The sequence below is a fragment of the Lygodium microphyllum genome, chromosome 23 (genome assembly GCF_053477565.2).
Source record: "Lygodium microphyllum isolate KBCC chromosome 23, Lygodium_microphyllum_v1.1.10, whole genome shotgun sequence".
Taxonomy (NCBI): domain Eukaryota; kingdom Viridiplantae; phylum Streptophyta; class Polypodiopsida; order Schizaeales; family Lygodiaceae; genus Lygodium; species Lygodium microphyllum.
Genome location: NC_141157.1, coordinates 130,211,273 through 130,231,418, shown reverse-complemented (window position 1 = coordinate 130,231,418; position 20,146 = coordinate 130,211,273). Strand labels below are relative to the sequence as shown.

Below are 20,146 nucleotides of genomic sequence, written 5' to 3'. Positions count from 1 at the left end.
AGATTGAAGACCTTGCGATCCAACAAGGGTGGTGAATTTGTCTCTAATGAGTTTGCTCGTTTTTGTGCAGATAAAGGTATTCACCAGGAGTTTGCTAACACCAACACTCCTCAAGAAAATAGCATTCTTGAACGGAAGAACCGAAGTGTGATCGAGATGGCACGCACCATGATGGAGCACCGACAGACACCTCAGTTTCTGTGGGCCGAGGCTGTTGCTACTGCAATCCACATCCTTAACCGATCCCCCACTTCGGCCATTGATGGGATGACACCTTTTGAGGCTTACTTTGGGACTAAGCCTAATGTTTCTTATTTTAGGGTTTTTGGGTGTGATGCCTATGTTCACATTCCCAAGGCTCATCGTGATAAATTTGAAGCAGCTTCCCGAAGACAGGTGTTTGTTGGCTACAGCTCTCAGTCCCAAGGCTATCGTTTGTATGATCCCGTCAAGCGGGATGTGTACACTAGTCGAGATGTGCGGTTCGTGGAGGTTCCGGCCATAGCAGCGGATGAGGAGTATCCCATTCTTGGAGATCCAAGGGAGAGTTGGGCTCCCGAGACAGTTCCTTTGGAGCCCACGCCTTTTGATTCTGATTTTGTTTCCGATACGGAGTCTACTGTTCCACCGGTCACCCCCGAGGAGTTACCACCGGTGGATATCCCAGAGTCTTTTGCTGATGGAGAGAGACGAGGAGAGGTCCGGCCTCCTCCTTGTTGGGCCTGTGACACACTCCGTGATTCAGGGATCGAGGGGGTCCTTGAGGAGTGGGGACCGCAGGATGGTCCGCGGCGGTCACGTAGGCACCACGTACATTCTACGGAGCTTGTTTACTCTAACTATTGTTTGATGACCCGTGTTATGCAGGATCGAGACCCCACCTCCGTGAAGGAGACTTTACAGTCCGCACCATGGAAGAAAGCTATGGAAGCCGAGTTGGAGGCTATTGAGAGGAATGGCACTTGGTCACTCGTGCCTCGCCCCCCGAATAAGAAGGTGATTGGCGTCAAATGGGTCTTCAAGACCAAGTACCTTAGCGATGGTTCTTTGGACAAGCACAAGGCTCGCCTTGTTGCTAAAGGTTTTGCACAGCGCCCAGGGATTGATTGTCATGACACTTTTGCCCCCACTGCTCGTATGGCAACTATTCGAGCTGTTCTTGCCTTGGCTGGCCATAGGAGATGGCCTGTCTACCAGTTGGATGTGAAGTCGGCCTTCCTCAATGGTGATTTGAAGGAGGAGATCTATGTAGAGCAGCCTCCTGGCTTTGGATCTTCAGATGGAAAAGTCTACAGGTTGAAGAAGGCTTTATATGGCCTCAAGCAGGCTCCGCGTGCATGGAACGAGAAGATTGATTCGTTCCTTCAGTCACAGTTGGGATATCGGCGTTCCAAGGCCGATCCACAGCTTTATGTACACACTTTCAAGGCTGGTTGTGTGCCTTTTGTGTTGTATGTTGATGATTTGATTGTCACAGATGATTAAAGAGACGAAGGCAACTCTACATCAGACGTTCGAGATGACGGATTTGGGTCTACTTCATTTCTTCTTGGGCCATGAGATTTATCAGTCTCAGAGGGGGATTTTCATCTCTCAGCAGAGATATGTACAAGAGCTCTTGGTTTCTTTTGCGATGGAGGATTGTCAGACCATTTCTACTCCTATGGATCCGAACTGGAAGGCCACTTCACATTCAGCTTCTCCCATGGCGGATGCTTCCCGCTATCGTCAGTTGATTGGATCATTGATTTGGCTTCTCAACACTCGTGTTGATCTTTGTTTTGCTGTTAGGCTCTTGGCGAGGTTCATGAGTGAACCTCAAACGGTGCATTGGCAGGCTGCCTAGAGGATACTTCGGTATTTGAGGGGGACATCTGATTTAGAGATTCATTATTCAACAGGCACATGTGGTTCAGATCTTGTACTTGCAGGTTGGAGCGACTCGGATTGGGCTGGTGATGTGGACCACAGGCGGTCTACAACAGGTTACTGTTTTACCTTGGGTGCTGGTGTTATCTCATGGGGTAGCAAGAAGCAGCCCACGGTAGCCCTTTCGTCTACTGAGGTGGAGTATCGGCCCGCGTCTTCCACATGTGAGGCTGTGTGGCTTCGGAGATTGTTGGAGGAGCTTGGCTGCCCCCAGACTCGTCCTACTTTGTTGCAATGCGATAATGAGAGTTGCATTGCCTTGGCAAGGAATCATGTTTTCCATGCCCGGACGAAGCACATCGAAATCCACTACCACTTCATCAGAGAGAAGCTTCTGGATGAGACCATCGCTGTGGAGTACTGCAAGATGGAGGACAATCTTGCAGATTTGTTTACGAAGGTACTTCCCCAGGCTCTACTTCAAAGACATGCCAGATCCCTCAGGCTTCTGCCCCGCCCAGGCTCTGAGAGGGGGTGTTAGCGATCAGAGCAGCTAGTCGGGCAGCCAGGCGGACTGTACAGTCGGACTGCCACAGTCCGACCTGTTTCTGACAGTCGGCTGCATGACCTGCATATTTTGGCGCCCAGTTTTTTGGCTATTTATAGCCGATAATTCAGCAGTCTGCCCCCCACTTCTGTACGCAGGTTCTAGGCTGGAGATACGTGCAGATTCTGTCTCTGTTCGCAGATTTCAGGCAGGAGATCATGCAGACTGCAGCGGACTCCAAGGTGAACAGCAGGTTGCATTGTCGAGGTGGAGACACGCAGTCCAGTGCCATGCGCCCGTGTATATATCTGCATATCTTTGTATACAGCACACTTATACAGCAGATCTTCGTCTTCCACTGTCTCTTTCTCTCTCCTCTCTCTGCGTTCTCTCTCTTTCAGTCTTATGCTTCCGCACCGCTGCACTCTGACACACCTATGGAGCTTGTATCTACGGATCTTTGTGGCCCAATGAGGAATGAGTCCTTGAAGGGGAGCTTGTACTTCATGTTGATCGTAGATGACTATAGCAGGATGACATGGGCCTACTTCTTGACAGTGAAGTCGGAGGCTTTCTCCCACTTCAAGGATTGGCTTCTCTTTGAGGAGAACCGATCAAGCCGAAGATTGAAGACCTTGCGATCAGACAAGGGTGATGAATTTTTTTCTAATGAGTTTACTTGTTTCTGTGCAAATAGAGGCATTCACCAGGAGTTTGCTAATACCAACACTCCTCAAGAGAATAGCATTTTGGAGCGGAAGAACCAAAGTGTGATCGAGATGGCACGCACCATGATGGAGCACCGACAGTCACCTCAATTTCTGTGGGCTAAGACAGTGGCTACTGCAGTCCACATCCTAAATCAATCCCCCACTTTGACTGTTGCCACGATGACACCTTTTGAGGCTTACTTTGAGACTAAGCCTAATGTCTCTTATTTCAAGATCTTTGGGTGTGACGCCTATGTGCACATCCCAAAGACACGATGTGACAAATTTGAGGCGGCTTTCCGACGACAGGTCTTTGTTGGCTACAGCTCCCAATCCCAAGGTTATCGCTTGTATGATTCCGTAAAGCGAGATGTCTACACGATCCAAGATGTGTGGTTCATGGAGATTCCGGCCACAGACAGGGGTGAGAAGCACCCCGTACTTGGAGATCCAGGGGAGAGTTGGACTCCCGAGACAATTCCTTTGGAGCCAGAGCCTCTTGATGGAGATTCTTCTTCAGATTCCAAGCCCTCTCTTCCACCGGCCACCCCAGTGGAGATCCCGCCGATGGATGTACCCGAGTCTTCAGTAGATGGGGAGTGCCGATGAAAAATCCGGCCTCCTCCTCGTTGGGCCTGTAACACACTCAATGATTCAGAGATCGAGGGGGTCCCTGAGGAGTGGGAACCACAAGATGGATTGCGAAGATCACGGAAGTACCAGACACATTCTACGGAGCTTGTTTGCTCTAACTACTGTTTGATGTCCCGTGTTATGCAAGATAGAGAGCCTACATCACTAAAGGAGGCTTTATAGTCTGATCGTTGGCGGAAGGCGATGGAAGCCAAGTTGGAGGCTATTGAGTAGAATGGCACTTGGTTCCTTGTGCCTTGTCCCTCTCATAAGAAGTTAATTGGTGTCAAATGGGTCTTTAAGACCAAGTACCATAGTGATAGCTCGTTGGGCAAGCACAAGGCTTGCCTTGTTACTAAAGGTTTTGCACAACGCCTAGGTGTTGACTTCCATGATACTTATGCCCCTACAGCTTGCATGGCAAAAAGAACTCCTCAAGAAACCCCAAAGATACATTCATTGGGGTTAAGGGAGATTCCACACTCCCTGCATCGATTAAAGCCCCTGCATAGCTTCAAAGTATAAGTTAGAGTCCTTCAAGGGAGTTGCCTCTTCATTTGATGCTCCATTGGAATCGGCCTTGCAATAGGCTTCGACACTTCAAACACCTCAGAGAGCCAAAAGGAAATGAGGATTGTTTCCAACTGTACCTTAAGTGGAACCACCTCTTGACTAGAGGATTTGTCTTTTGAAGATAGATCTAGGAATGTCACATAAAGAGGAAACTTTTGAGCTTCTCTGCTTTCTCCGATTTGGTGCTCTTTGGTACGGAGCATCATCATCATCGTTTCTTGCAAAGGGTTGGTGGTCAAGTGATAGGAACCACTGATAAAGGAAATCTTATTTTGTTTGATTCACTTTTGATATATCTTTTGCACGCTTTTAGCCTAAAGGGAACCATCATCATTTCATCCATCAACATGGGGTCTTCATTCACTGAAGACACTCTAACTTCTTCATCATCAGTATCAATTTCTGAGGTTATAGATTCTTCTTTGTCACTTTCCTCTTCAACTCCTCCATTTCTGCTTCCAAAGGAGTTCTAAAAGAGAAAAACAAGTTTTCTGCTTTGAACTCTTCTCCTATCTCTAGCTCTAGGGTGGCTATGTAATAAGGGGAATAGTATATCCAAGCTTTAATTTCCATGTCAGAATTGATTTCAAAAGTTATGCTTGGATGTGACAAGACATATTCACCCATTGATAAGAACTTTACTTCTTTGAGAAGTTAGCTTATAAGACCCACTGTCAAGGATTGTGCCTTTGTTTTCTTGGGAAGGATGTTGAGGGATTATCTTCCTTTGGAACTATGGCTTCCTTATTTTTGGCACGTATTATCGTGGCTACTTCTAACTCCACCAAGTTGGATGTGGATTCGCACGGGCTGGATTGGGACAGTCTTTTGTAGTGTGGCCTTTGCCTTTGCATCTACTGCATAGTGGCTTATAGCCCATTGATCTTCTTAGGTTGAGACAGTTTGGATAAGTATGACCATTCTCTCCATACCCATAGCATTCAACTTCGGACCTCTCACCACTGCCAGACTGTCGTTCTCTATAACTTTGGGATGGGACCCTTCTAGGGCCAAAGTTGGACCCGAATTCTCTAGGTTTTGTCCCAATGTCCTAGGTTGTCATCTTTGATTCCTATGGATTGAATCTTGCTTCCTCTTCTTTCTTTCTCCTTTTATGCATCTCCTTCAAAGAGCAAATGCCCTTTGTATAGTTTTTCCTTAGACAGTAAGAATAAAATGCTCCTAGGATTGTTCATTTTCGAATATATTCAATGGCTAAATGTCCTACTTGGTGGTATTTTCCACTCTAGATATTTGACCTCATGGTATCTCTTCCTATGTCTACAACATTGGAGACCTTGGTAGTATTCACTTGCTACAATGGACCTTTGCTCCCTACCCCACCGGAGTATATGCGTCTACTCCCCACCACTCATTGTGCTCTCCCTTCTGGGCCACAAAGTTTATTTTGCACCGGCTTTCAGATTTTTATACTCAAGACAATAAGATGCATCTGATACACACTAAGCCCTTTCGAGCCACGAGGATTTACTAGTACCACGGCCTCCTCGCGACCGCTGCAATGCACTACAAAGGCTGCTTCTACTTTTTTTAGGGTTTCAAGAATGCCACCTCAACAACCAGTGATTCTATAGTCCACTCCCCCAAGAGATAGTGATTGTTGGATATTGTCCCCTCAACAATCCGCTCCTTCGCGAGACAATGGTTGTTCGACCCCTTCTATTACTTCGGCTCCATAGTCCGCTCCAGTTAGAGACACTGACTATTGCCCATCAGCATGCACCTCGCCTTTCCCCACCCTTGACTACTCAAGTTCAAGAGGTCACCTTTGGGAGGTTATCGACATCTTCAATATCCCAAATACCGTCTTCGACACGACCGACTTTCTTCGTCATCTAATGGATTGGAGTCCGAGATCCATGAGTTTTTAGATTCCCTATCTCTTGCAAAGGGGGGATGTACTCTCTTTGCTCTCAAAGGAGGCTTCTACTTCCACTTCAAAGGGGGCCCCTACACCTCCACCCTTTGGGGGGGGGGGGCACCTACTCCTCATGAAGTTTGTCACCCACCATTTACTCTTTTGGGATGGTTGTCCTCGAGCATCTTGTCGTTATTATCTACCTGGCATCAGCATGTGGGCTGCTCTCCTTGTGTTTGAGAGCTCTGATATTCTAGGATTTACGTCTTGCTACCCAGGTCACTCCCCAGCATCAGAGGACTATGGTTTCGCTCCCTTGATAGCTAGTGATCATCTTCCACATCTATGACGGTATCAAAGGACTACGGTCCACTCTCTCAACAACTATCCTTTCACCTTCTAGTGATTACTTCAATAGCCCACTGCCCAGAGAATTGTATTTCGCTCCCTCCACTATATAGATTTCCCTTAGGTGCTGCCGCCTGATTCAGATAGGTGAGTGCAGTTATCTTTTAAACTTTGGCTCTGCTATTCCAGCTTTTCTTCTCATATCATAATTCAGTGCATCATCACCATGTTTTTTTGCAAGTAGAATATGGCTGATTATACTACTCAAAAAAACTTATTACAACGGAGTGCTCATGCTCGACAGACTAGCTGCAGCTGATGCAAGGTCACAAAAAAACAATATTAGTGAGTTTGGGAATCTTCCAATTTCCATTTTTGGAATACTAAAAAGATAGCACCCGGATAACATGCTCATAAGTTTCTCAAAACCATATGATGTGACCTGTCATTGGAAAGCGCTTAAAAAATGGAATCTATTGAGCTATAGAGCGCTCAATTTGGAGTCATGGTGTTCGAGTTATGACAAATCCAAAGATTTGACCATGTGTCCCAAACTTATGGAAAATTCCCATATTCCCCAATATGGTATTCAAAGACATCATGTATACAAGCCTCTCAAGGTGGTCTAGGGGGGATGGGGGCAAGAAGCCATGGAGGGGGGATGTATCGCCATCTAGGGCTGCCTACTACATCATGAAGAACAGGTCCTAGCCACCCAAGTGCGCAGGAAGTGAAAACGGAGCTCCTAACAAGCTCGAGACTCGCCCTGTACCTGGTCCCACCGACCACGGAGAGAGTGGATGATGGAGGTCCAGATCTCTACCAAAGTTGCCTCCCCGCCAAAAACCTCCTGGCAACGCACCTTCCAAATGTACCATCCAGTAAGACTCCTTACGATCTCCCATACCTCAGAGCGGTCTGTTGTGGGCTCCAGTACCTAGCACTGGATAAAGCCTCCAAGCCGACCACTGCGCAAGACCTAGCCTCAATTATGAAAATTGTGTCCTGCATCCCGGCCTCATACAAAAGGTGACGGCCTTGGCTGACTGCCTGCTAGCAAAAAACTCCCCACAAGATACATCCAAGGCTGGGTGCCAGACAGCCAAGAATGCGGCATGCTTCTCTCCAGACAAGTTGTGCCGCCTTGCACGACCAAAGGTAGTGCTTTGGAGTTTCCAGAAGGTGCTATGTGCAACGTTTACACCCTCCATCCTACTGCATTTGGGCTAGCCAACTCCCCACCACCAAATCTCCATGTGCCAAAAGCCATAAGAAATACGATACCCTTCTCGGCCTCCAACTGTCCCATAGGCAGCGCCAGAAAGTCCAACAAAAGGCATCCGTGATGTTGTGCTACACTTAGTCTCTGCTATGTGAAGGCGCCCAATCCATGTCCTGCATCGATACATGTCTGCCAATCCTGGCTGTGTACTCCAAGAACCTTGGTGGCTTCTTGGCGACCGCAATGGCCGGCCATAGCCACTCTCCAAGGTCCCACTCCAGCTCATCAAGTGGCCTGCTCTCCCATATCCAGAGGCGCCACTCCCGAAACTCCTCTCAGAATACATAAGGGTCCAGACGCCGGGTCTTCCCTTAAAAACCAACCACACGAATCCTCCACGGAAGGACAACAATCTCCTCATCCTGTTGCCCTCTGTGAAGGACCAAACGCCCCCCCTTCTACACAGTGAAGAAAGTCCCATAGGGGGCACCGCCCACTCTACCTATCACTTGTAGGGGGATACCTGTTGGTGAAAATCTAGCGGCCCATACCTCGCGAGGCTCTACCGGCTCTCATATCGGGGGTTCAAGCCACTCCTGAGGTATCATTGTGTCAATCTCCCTTCTCCTTAGCTCAACTCCTCTCTGACAACCTGATGCCTAGTGCAACACCTCTTGGTCCACCACCCTGTACACCTCCTGCCATGTCCTGATGGTATGAGCAGGGCCGGCAACCAGCCCATTAGATGTGGGGACGCTCGTCAATCTCTATCCCGTCGCGATCTCTGACCTAGGGGTTCCAAATCACCAGCCGGTGATCTATCTCTTCCTAGCAACCTGGGGGGCTCTGAATTAGAGCCTTATGGAGACCCTGCCACACACGAAGTAGGCTACGGAGGAAGGATGATTTGGGGGGCGTGATCTGGGCCGTCATGAAGATCCATCTCAAGGATGGCCTCCAGTCACCTTAAACCTTGGTCTACACTCTTGGAGACCCTCCTGTAGTAGGGCCTTCCAAGTCTACCCTCCTAGTGTGAGTCCCCAGACTACTAGCTTGCCCAAAAGGGCCAAGCTCTAGAACCCTGGGTCTATGATCCCAAGCCCTTCCTCAGACTGATGCTAGATGATGGTCGCCCACGCCACCTTGGCCTGTGAGTCCCTGGAACCGCTTGAATCGGCCCAGAGAAAATTCCACAGTAGGCGGCAAAGCTGAACTACACAGGACAAGGAAAATCACCAACATGAAGCGATGTACCAAGCCGTCGCTAGGAGAACCTGGTTGACCATCAGGGCCCGGCCTGCTAAGGAAAGTTGGGTAGTACTCCAGTAGGTCAACTTCCACCTGATAAAGTCGAGGACTAGAAGAAACTGCTAGGCAGGAGTGATGTCGAGTCCCACACTTGGAACACTAGGTATTGGATGGTCTGCTACACACCCATCTGAATCCCAAGTGGACGCCCCACTCCGTGCTAGAGTCCGGGTCCGTAAGGAAACCAACCGACTTTCGCCAGTTGATTTTCGCTCCCGTTGCAGTGCAGAACACCTCCAGAGCTAGTCTCACTCTCTCCAACATCGTCTCATCGTCCTCCATATAAAGTGCGGTATCATCTACATACTCTAAATCTAACACCTCCATCTCCTCTCTCATCGGAAGTCAAAGGCCACGTAGCCCGCTTACACGTGACCTGAGGAAGTAAGACATCGCCTTTGCAAAGAGTAGAAACAAATACGGGGCTAGAGGACAGCCTTGCCGGACCGATCTCTCCAACCAAAACTCCTCCCCTCTCCTGCCACCTATGAGAACCTTGCTGGTAGCTGATCTGTAAAGTGTAGAGACCCCGCTGATCCATGCCTGGGAGAAGCCCAACCTCACCATGGTGCCCTTTAAGAAGTCCCAATCAACCCTATCATAGACTTTCTCAAAGTCCAGAAAAAGTACAACCAATCCCTAACCACTGGCTGGGCCCACTCAGTCCACTCAAAGAAGATGAAGACGTTGTCTAGGATGCTCCTATTATCCTGGACAAAACTTGTCTATGTGTCATGAATGATGTCTGGAAGCACGGGGTGGAGTCGCCTTACCGATCATCTTGGCCAGTGCCTTATAGGTCACTAATAACATGGTGATCGGTCTCTAGTGGAATAGCTCCAATCGGTCTCTCCCTTTGGGAAGGAGACTGATAAGACTTGCCGATAGACTCCTTGGCATCCATCCTGAGCTAAAAATCTCCTAAAAGGCCAGCAATAGGGGCTCCTTCACCACCTTCTAGTAGGTAGTAAAGAAGGCCTTAGAAAGACCGTCCTCTCCCAGGTATTTCTCCCCGTCCTATGCATGGAAAGCCTCCTCTAATTTCTTCTTTGTGAAGGGGTCTAGGAGGGAGCGTCCCATCCCCTCTGTGAGGAGGGACAGGATGTGGTCCCAAACCTGCTATCTAGAGCATTGTCCTCTAGCTGAGACTGTCTCTTGCTCGAAAAGGTGTCTATAGTAGTCAGTGGCAGTCTCCATCACCTCATCTAGGCTAGAGCGAATCCTCCCATATTGATCCCGGAGACTGCGTATCTGCTCTCGTAAGGTGCGGGGCTAATGCACCTGGAAAAACTTCGTGCACATCGTGTCCCCCTTCCACGCCCAAAAGGCTCCTAAGGTGCGGAAGGAAAACTTCAAGCGCATGTCCTCGAGGCCGGCGAGGACTACCTGTGCACGCACCTCCTGTGCGTGGAGAGTGGGATCCCATGGTGCCTCCTCGAGTAGTCTATGCGTGGCTACTAGGTCTCCCCAAAGTGTTCTCTCCTACTCCCAGCTCTGCTACCTGGCCGGTAGAGCCACCTCCTAGCAGATCCTGCTCGACTTGGCTAGGACCTCTGCAACCTCCTCCGCGATCAAGTCCCTCTTGCCCCATTGCCTAGTCGAGAGCTACTCAATCTGCCTCTTCATCTCCTCCCTCCTATAGATCGAGTCAGGGATCCAATAGGATCATGTGTCCATGGCTGAAGCTAGGGCATCAAGTGTCAGGAGAATCGGGCAGTGATCACACACAGTGGTGCCGGCCAACTACCCTACCTGGCCTCCGCGAGAGCATCCCCACTCTCCCACATAAAACTTGTCCAACCACTCTAGCAAAACTCTGCCCAGCCGCCTGTATCCCCAAGAGAAGTCCAGCGACGTCTTTCTCCTATGGAAAGCTGGGTCTCTCCAAGCATCACGTGCTCCTACTGTGAGGAGGAAGACCTCCCATGCCTCTTGCTCCTCCCCAGCCATACCCTAGTAGTTTCTGCCTCTGCCCTACTGGTCCTCTAAGGCCTCCAAGTTGTTGAAGACTCCTCCAACAATCCAAGAGTCCACCTCTGGGAGTCCTGCTGCAATCTCCACCCAAAACCTACTGCGTGCCCTAACCTCAGTAGGGGCATAGACATTAAGGACTCCAAGGCACGAGTCCCCAATATCCAATCTGATCCATACAACCCTCCCTGCCACAATCGTCCTGTGGTCACGTACACAAGCAGTGAGGCTCAGGCCAATAGAGGTGCATACACCTCCACTCCTGCCGTGGGCGCCAATGGCGTACTCCCAGTAAGTGTGTGAACTGCCTGGGAGTACCTTGCCTACCCAATGGGCTAGGTCAGGGGTGAGCTTGTGCTCTTGCAGAAGTAAGATGTCGATCCATCCAATGAGGGCAAGCTACAACTCCTGCTGAACAATCAACTTCCTAGAACCACGTGCCCCACTGTAGTGGAGGCTATTTACATTCCAGGATGCAAGATGTAAACTCATAGGGAAACCTGTGACTGATTGTTCGGTGTGGAAGCTATTGATGAGGAAGAAGAGCTATGGAGCATGCGGATACACTTTGCTATAGGCCTGGACGGTGAATTCCATTTCCCCATGGTGGCCCTCGGGCGGCAGACCATGGGGGTGATAGATGCTCCAGGTGGTACCGCTAGGGCATCTATCAACCAGGCTGAGAGGCGTGACTTTGTACATTGGTAGAAATGGGCCACCTGTGCCAGTTGATCTCTTGGTTGTGAGCTCCTATTAGAGTTTGATGGAGACATTGGAGCTGTGATAGTTTAGTGTATGATTCTCAATTTGTGCCCATCCTAGTGTGCATTTCTTGTGTCTGCCACAATCAGTGCTGCCTGCTAGTGTTCCCCCCTTGCTCCAAGATGCTGCGATTTTTCCCAAACAACCACAACATCATTTTTCACTTTTTTTATTGCTGCTGACTGCATTTATTGCAGGTCAAAGAGATTTTAAAGCCATGTGGACATTAATCGGCCAGATTTAAGGCTCTTCAACTATTTATAGCTGCCCCCCACACTTGGCAGATCATTCTCTTTTGCACGTTTCAAGAGCACACTTCCTCTCTAGCATTCTCCTTTGTCTCTGGTGTTGCTGTCATCATTATCCTCAGCTTGATCCGGTGCCCTCACTTATGCCTTGGGCTGCATGCAAGGACTGATCAGTCCACACTATTGTATTCAGCATTCATCTTCAGTTAGTGCATATTCCTTTCTTCCTTCTCTTGCTATCTCTCTCATCCTCTCTCTATGTTCATGTTCTTCTTTTGTTGCGTACTCTCACATGGTATCATCGCCAAACAAGAGGACATAGAGCTGACTGGAGCTGAGGTGACATCCCTAGACTACAAACACAACCATCCTCATCAGCGTTTTGCTGAAACGCAGCTGATCTCCTACAGGGGACAAACTCCGTCAGCAAACACAACTATTTCTTGGTGCAAGCAACAATCTAGCTCGTCCGGACAATAATCTACATCAGCATTTTGTGCAAACGCAACAATTCCTAGTGTTGGTGACAGCTGATCTCTTCTAGTCCGATGGACCATCTACATCGATTTCCTTGGGAACCCACAACTGTTTTCCACTGTTCGAGGGGTTGTCTATTGTAAACACAATTTTTTTGGGTACTTTGCAAAGATGTCTTATCACCAGTTTGCAAGCTTTGATTTTTTAACTTCAAGGTGACTTCATGAAATTAAGGATAGTGATTTATTGTAACATTTTGTAACTCAACTGTTAGGGGATCAATACAAGTACGGAAATTATTTGCATTTCATGAAAATCTTTCTATGACTTCTAATTATCTTCAAAGATTTCAATGGACTCTAGATCTTCATTAGTATCCCGTTCTTGAGGAAAGCCCAATAATAGATTTGCATGGATTTTCTTCGTTATTGGTTCCTCATCTTCTTAACCCAATTTAGGGTTGTCAACTTGGATATACCCTAGCGAATTGAAAAGGAAATATTGGTGTTTGGAAATAGTGGTTCCGTGACAACGCTGCTAGCCAAATCCTTGTAAGCTGGGAGGATATCAAGAGGGTCATAAGACAAAGATACTAGCTACCTTCCTACCACACCTTCAAGATGAATGGGTTCTTTTTCATGTGATAACTAGAATTAAGCCTTGAAGCCTATTATTCCCAATTTATGACACCATAAAAATATGCATCACCTATAGGTATTAACAAACAAGTGGCCAAATTCTGCCATGGATTGAATCAACCATTGGATGCTCATCTAGAGTCCCTAAGGCCAACAAACTTGCAAGATGCTCTAATGTGAGCTAAAATTTTTATCAAGCCTAATGGAGATCAACTCCTTGAAGATAACTACTTCTTAACAAAGAATGAAGAAGACTATAATGACTCAAAGGACCAAGGAAAGAAGTGCCATGAGTGTGGTAAGATAGGGCACAACTAAAACATGTGCCCAATATTACAGGTCAAATAGCTTTTAGGGCCACATGGACAGAAATCGGCCGGATTTAAGGCTCATCAACTATTTATAGCTGCCCCCCTCCAATATTTAGTAGATCATTCTCTTCTACAAGTTTTAGGAGCACACTTCATCTCCGACATTCTCCTCCATCTCCGATGCTATTGTCATCATCATTCTTGGCCTAATCTGGTGCCTTCAATGACATCACGAGCTGCATGCAAGGACCGATCAATCCACTCTCTTGGATTCAACATTTATCTTCAGTCAGTGCACATTCCTTTCTTCCTTCTCCTGCTATCTCTCTCTTCCTTTCTCTCTTTGTTCGTGTTCTTCCATTATGCACTCTCACACAAACACCCCTACTTGATTCCAAAGCAATTCTAAACATGCAAGAATCTGAATGGTTGGAAGAGACATTGAGTCGGCTTAGGCCTACCTAGCCTACTTTCCCCTTCTCAAATAACTCCAATCCTTGCCACAATTAGAAGCGCAAAACATGCGCCGGAATAATGACAGACACGATCAATGAAAGAGACAATGTACAAGATGTAATCGGAAGAAGGAATCCACTATGAGAAGAGTATAATGGTTGAGCACCAACTTACATACTCCATAAGCTCCCTCTCTTCACACCAAGAATCTGCAAGTTCATAACTGGATGATGGACTATGGCCACACTCACCTTTTATATTCAAAAAGGAATCCACTATGAGAAGAGTATAATGGTTGAGCGCCAACTCACACACTCCATAAGCTCCCTCTCTTCACACCAAGAATCTGCAAGTTCATAACTGGATGATGGACTATGGCCACACTCTCACCTTTTATATTCAAAAATAAAGGAGTTTTCCTACCACAAAATAGGTTGGCCAATTACCAAATAAAGAGTAAAGTGGATGTTCATAAATTAGGTTGTGGGCACCCGAGAACCTATGATATGACCACTTCTAACACTCTCTCGTAGCACAAGTGAACAAGCAATGAACAAGAACACCCAAGATTCACCATGGATACTCTAGTAACGTGCACTCCACTGGATGCGTCTCAGTTAGAGAGCACCCTAAAGAAGGAAGTCCAAATGCCATAATCCCTTGCTAAAAGCAAAGTAGTCAAGCTAGCCACCTTGCACCTCTTGTAGCCACACAAGCTCTATGGATAGCTCGCTATGACACCAAGATTTCTCCACTAGAGGATATGCATGCCCTTCAGGTCCCCTCATGTAAGATCTTCACGGCACACATCAAATCCACCAATGACGAAAGAGCATCAGTATTCCCTCTCTCCACCCTCACACTTGCTCCTTCTAGCTAGGAGCATGTGAGGGTGTGCAACATCACTAGAGCTAAGAAGTATCATCCACTCAAGCCATTGGTAGGCCCCAAGCAAACCAAGATGATGGAGACATGTACGCACTCTCGTGCTCTGCTAAGCACGACCAAGATATCCATTGTATGAAGCAGTAGTATGTATTTCGTGCCTTCCTTCTCTTTTAATGTGACACTGTGCCATACCATTCCTTCCTGTTGGGTTGCCACATCGTGATGAAAGTAGAGACTCCTCCAAAGGCTGGAGCAATCTAACACCTTCTTTGGAAAGCATTAGTAAGTATAAGAACTCTCAGCCACAACTTCACGGGATATGTTAGAATTTTCAATCTCTCAATCACAAGGGCACCAATATGATCATAATTAAGTGAAATGAGAAAGGAAAAGTACTTGCATGTTACCTCAGCTTAGAAGAGAGCAAAGGGAGTGTAATTAGCCTACCAAAAACTCAAGTCATGATCCACACATGTACAAACTCAAGCACATGAACAGTTGTGGCAAAAGAACAAAAACAAGGACATGTAAGAAACCTTGCAAACTATGGAAACAACTCATGAATGACCAGTATAATGAGCAGGTCAAAAGCATTCGGTGAGCAGTGATGAAACAACCCCCATGGTGCCAACAGAAGACGCTCAAACATCACCAATCAATGCCAGGCAAAATGCAACAAACATCAACCAAATTATTACACACAGGCACAACAACACGTCAACATATGATGAATAGGGCTCTATGTATGCTATCTCAGCCAAGTCAATGGTGCTCAAACAATCAAAAAGAAAGCGAAAGCGTTGACTAGTATTGTTTTTTACTGAAGAAAGCAAGGCACAGTACATGCAACATCAAACACTGACGACACACGTCAAAAGTGCTGGTCAGAGCAGCCTATTGCAACACAACAGGTCAGGCGACACATTATCCAACAGCCATCAATGAGAACCACCCCACCTACGATAAGTAGGGCACGAGTCAACGGCAACATGAACACATGATAGTGGCAACATGAACACAAGTGGCAGATTTCGCAATCTCTTGACTTGGACAATTTTTATTTTCCTACAAGGAGCTGTAGCTATCTCTTCATTTTACTACAATAATGCAATTCTATACTTTCATGCAATTTTGAGAACAAGAATGAGCAAGGCTCCCGAGGATCTAGCATAACTGAAGTATATACAATTGAAGTGGCCAATAAATAGACTATCAAATGAGAAATGCATCGGCCTCAAAGTGAGGCAAAAAGATGAATGACCCTCTAAGGGACCAACAAAGTCTGACCTAAAAGATGACAAATGATGAATTTGGGCACCAAACAGAGAGGGAGTGTGGTCATGATGCGCTTTTGTGTACGTGGATGCAAGCATTGACAATATCAAAAGTCGTAGATGTTCTCATAATTTTGAATTCAAGTTTTTTGCTACAATATTCAAATTATAAAATTCGGGTTCAATGCTTGCTACCATCAAATTCTACAAATTCATTGGGTCCGAGACTCCTATTGCATTTTGTCTTTGAATGTTCAATGAGCACTTAGAACAGGAAAACTTGAGGAGCTAGCATATGCTGGAAACAACCATACTTTTGAGCTTGAGATATTTGAAATGGCATCTTCATGTTTCTCAGAAAGATAGCACAAAGAAGTATCAATAGGAGGGGGGAGTAAACAGCAGAAACATGTCAAATAGTATGGTATGACAGCTTGCAAGCCTATTTTAGTGCCGTTGGAGCAAAATGTAAACCAACAAAACATTTAGGAATAATTCAAACACGAACATTTAGGAATCTCAAACCATGTAAACAATTGCACGTTTCCTTTTTCTGAAAAAAGGACTGTGGGTAAAGGATTCTTTTGTACCTTGAGCAGTTGGTTTATAACTCCTTCTTCCATGTCGACCAGCACAGCCCTTGCCTGCACCAAAACAACATAATCTCTCTCTCTCTCTCTCTCTCTCTCTCTCTCTCTCTCTCTCTCTCTTTCACACCTGCAGAGAGCGAACCAATGTGTTTCCTTCTCCGACGGGAAGCTCTAATGGAGGATCGTATCGCGCGTCCATGTTCCGAAAGAAGCTGCGCACACAACAGACCTAAGAAGTCAAAAACAAAACCAAGACCACTAATGCAGACATATTGGAGAAATTTGGAACGCACCTGCTCATGGAATGATCGAAGACCATGGCGGAGGAGTTCCTAGCGGCTGCAGCTGCATGCTCCTTCAAGGCCACTTCCCAAAACCGGCATCCTATCTGCGCAAAAGCCAAGCAAAATGTTCCTCTTTTGTCGTTATTATCGGAACGATCCAGCAAAGACAGGCTTGCGGTGTCATGAGAAAAAGATAGCAGACGCTCGACGCCTTGCCTGGTTTCCGCATTGGCCACACTGAATAGTGATGATTTCACGCGACATCGAGAGAGAGAGAGAGAGAGATAGAGAGAGAGAGAGAGAGAGAGCTATGGATGCAACAGAGCGGCTTCTGCAGCACTCCTGGAACAGAGCTAGCATGCATGCATGAGCGGGATTCCTTTCTTGAAGTTCTTTACACGTCCAGTTTTTGATAGATTTCTACCCAGGAAATTTTTTGTTTAAAAATAATCATCATAATTCATCATTCATAATTTCATAATAGTATATTATTTATTCTTCTTCTTCTTCATAATAGTATACTATTCGATTAACTTCTTGTAGGATTTGTTGAGTGTTGAGGTTTCATTGTGATTTAATAAATAAGGTTAAAATGCTCTTAAAGGAATAAATGTTTGTTATGGTAAAAGTTGTTTCTACCCTACACAAGTGACAAGAAATGATGCTCTTGAGTCCAAAAGCAAGTGACATGAAATGATACTCTTGAGTCCAAAACCCAATTCTGTGACATACCATTAGCCATGGTGCACATACTCATATACCGAAAGAGAAAAGATAAAAAACATCTCCATTAACATCATTGCTACATGTATTAACCTCTTCTATGTTTGCCTTACAATACTCTCTTTCTTTTTGCCACCATCTTCATTTTCTTTTTTCCCTTTTGCTTATCTTTTCACTCATAATAGCAATCTTTCTTTATATGCCTCTTCTTATTATAAAAGGAGCATTCTACATCTTTTTTTTAAAGAGTTACTCCTTGACTTGTCTCTCTCACTAGAGTTCCCCTTGTAATTTGATCTTCCTCTCACAATGAGTAGACTAGAGTTTTTTGAACATGTATTATCCTTTCTATTCACCTTCTTGGTGAGCAAATTGCTCTCAATATCGGCACTCATAAGACCACTTGAGGTGCAAATTTGCTAATTGCTATCCTTAAAAAAGTATCCCAACTCTCATGCAAGATGACCAACAAGAATACAATCTTGATTGAATCATGATAAATGATCTTCTATGTGTCAACTAACTAAAAATGATATTAAACTCAATAAGACAATTCAACATGAAAGTCTCATCCTCCATGTAGAGAGTGATAAGTATTTTCAACTAATATACCTGCAAAAAATCACTTTCTTTCTCATACAAGTCACAAAGCTTCTTCCATACACTAAATGCACCACCTACCATGTCTTTTACATAACAATAAATGGATATTGAGAATCTCAATATGATAGTGGGACGTGCCACCTCATTTATTTCTTCCTCTATGTTTGCATCCATGCCCCTGCACTTAACATCATTGCATTTGATTGGCTCTGCTTGCTTTTTCTAAATCAATATAATATAGATTTGCTTTTTCCAATAAGAAATTTTTGTGACATTCAACTTTTCAATGTTAAATTATGTATTTTTAAAAGTAGATGATGAACCCATAACGACTTCCATATCTCCTATGCACCAAAATACCAAGGTACACTCAACTGTAAATCCAAAAAGACCAACTAACTACAATTTAGAGTGCTCCACAAAGCCATAGAATGGCTAAAGCAACATCAATATAGCCCAAAATAAATGCATGTTTGACATTCTAGAACTCCCAAAGGCATATAGATTTATTGTAAATTTTCATTTCTTTCATCTATTTTTCAAGTATTATATAGCTACCTAAAATCAATAGTATATAAACAATCTTTACAATTTTGATGCCATTAACATAATTGGGACATAATTACTACAAAACAAGCATAATATAGAAATAGTAATCCTTACTTACAAATGTCAAGCTATCTATTGCTTAAGCAAGCCCTATGCTTGTATACATCAAAAGCATTGCCAAGACCTCTTTCCAAGCGTTCAAAATCAAGTTGTTTTGCTTCAATTTTAGCCACTAATGGCTACCTAAATGTAACTAAATTGGGCCATGGCAACCCTCAAATCAATCCTCAATATGGCTTCTCAAGTCGAATGACATGTTTGACTTAGATCTAAAGCTTGTAGTGAGAATAGTACCTCTTTCAAGATATTGATTCTAAGCTCTTCAAGATGTGAGAATGGTACCTCTTTTAACATGTGAATAGTACATTTTTCTTTTTATATTCCCATGGAGATACATAGGAGCCCTTGTGGAGTATGATTTGGTTAGTATAAAACATGATATGATCCTAAGCCATTTTAATGTTTTCCCTCACAATCATCAATTATATTTGTTACGTGTTGTGTAGAAAGTTAGCCATGAGAGGAAAGCAATGGTAGGATGCAAGGTAGAAGCTATTGAGTAAAAGGAGTTGAGGGAGAGAGAAGAGCATAAGAGAATTATGTGAATACCAAAATGAATGGTACCCTTATTTTTTATTATTTTCACTTTGTCTATGATTGTATAGTGTATGTGTATATAAGGAGTGCTCACCTAGCCATAGGCCATTGGTCTTTATCCCGACAATCTTCCATTGAAAACCCAATGTTCCTCTATGGAAATTTAAGAAGAAAGTAAATATATTATCTAATGCCCATCAACAATCACTACAAGGAAATGGGGCGATAGTGAGGGCCGGTTTTGACACAAAATAGTGGCATTACCAATTAATGACACCACTGAGAGAAAAAAAATATCAAAAACTCAAACGCGTCATTTGCCAAAAGTATTTGTAAGAGCGAATGAAAGAGAGAGTGAGAAAGCTCAAAGCTTTGAGAGAGAGAGAGAGAGAGAGAGAGGAAGAGCTCATCGTTGTCATATGTGAAGAAGAAGGAAAAGAGTGCAAAGGAGAAGGGAAGGAAGCCGCGAAAGGGAGGCACAAAGAGTTTCATCTTCAAGCATTTGAGGTAAGTACATTGCCTCTTCTTGCTTTGTTTTTGTATTTTTTTTCTTTTCTTTCTTTGCTTTTGTTTGTAGAGATATGCATTGAAAGAGAGGGAGAGAGGAAGGGAGGGAAAGAGAAAGG

The 20,146-nt window shown here is 45.2% G+C and overlaps 1 protein-coding gene across 1 annotated transcript in view; it reads right to left on the bottom strand.

Moving 5' to 3' along the window:
* LOC148016745 (uncharacterized) overlaps positions 1-18,395 on the bottom strand; it is a 104,965-nt gene extending 86,570 nt beyond the window's left edge. The window contains exons 1-4 of the mRNA XM_087663921.1: positions 18,324-18,395; positions 16,998-17,092; positions 16,832-16,916; positions 16,705-16,758 (exon numbers count right to left, since the gene is read on the bottom strand). Coding sequence (XP_087520047.1) covers positions 16,705-16,758; positions 16,832-16,916; positions 16,998-17,092; positions 18,324-18,395 — 306 coding nt within the window. The remainder of the gene's footprint in view (positions 1-16,704; positions 16,759-16,831; positions 16,917-16,997; positions 17,093-18,323) is intronic.
* Between the last annotated feature and the right edge of the window lie 1,751 nt (positions 18,396-20,146).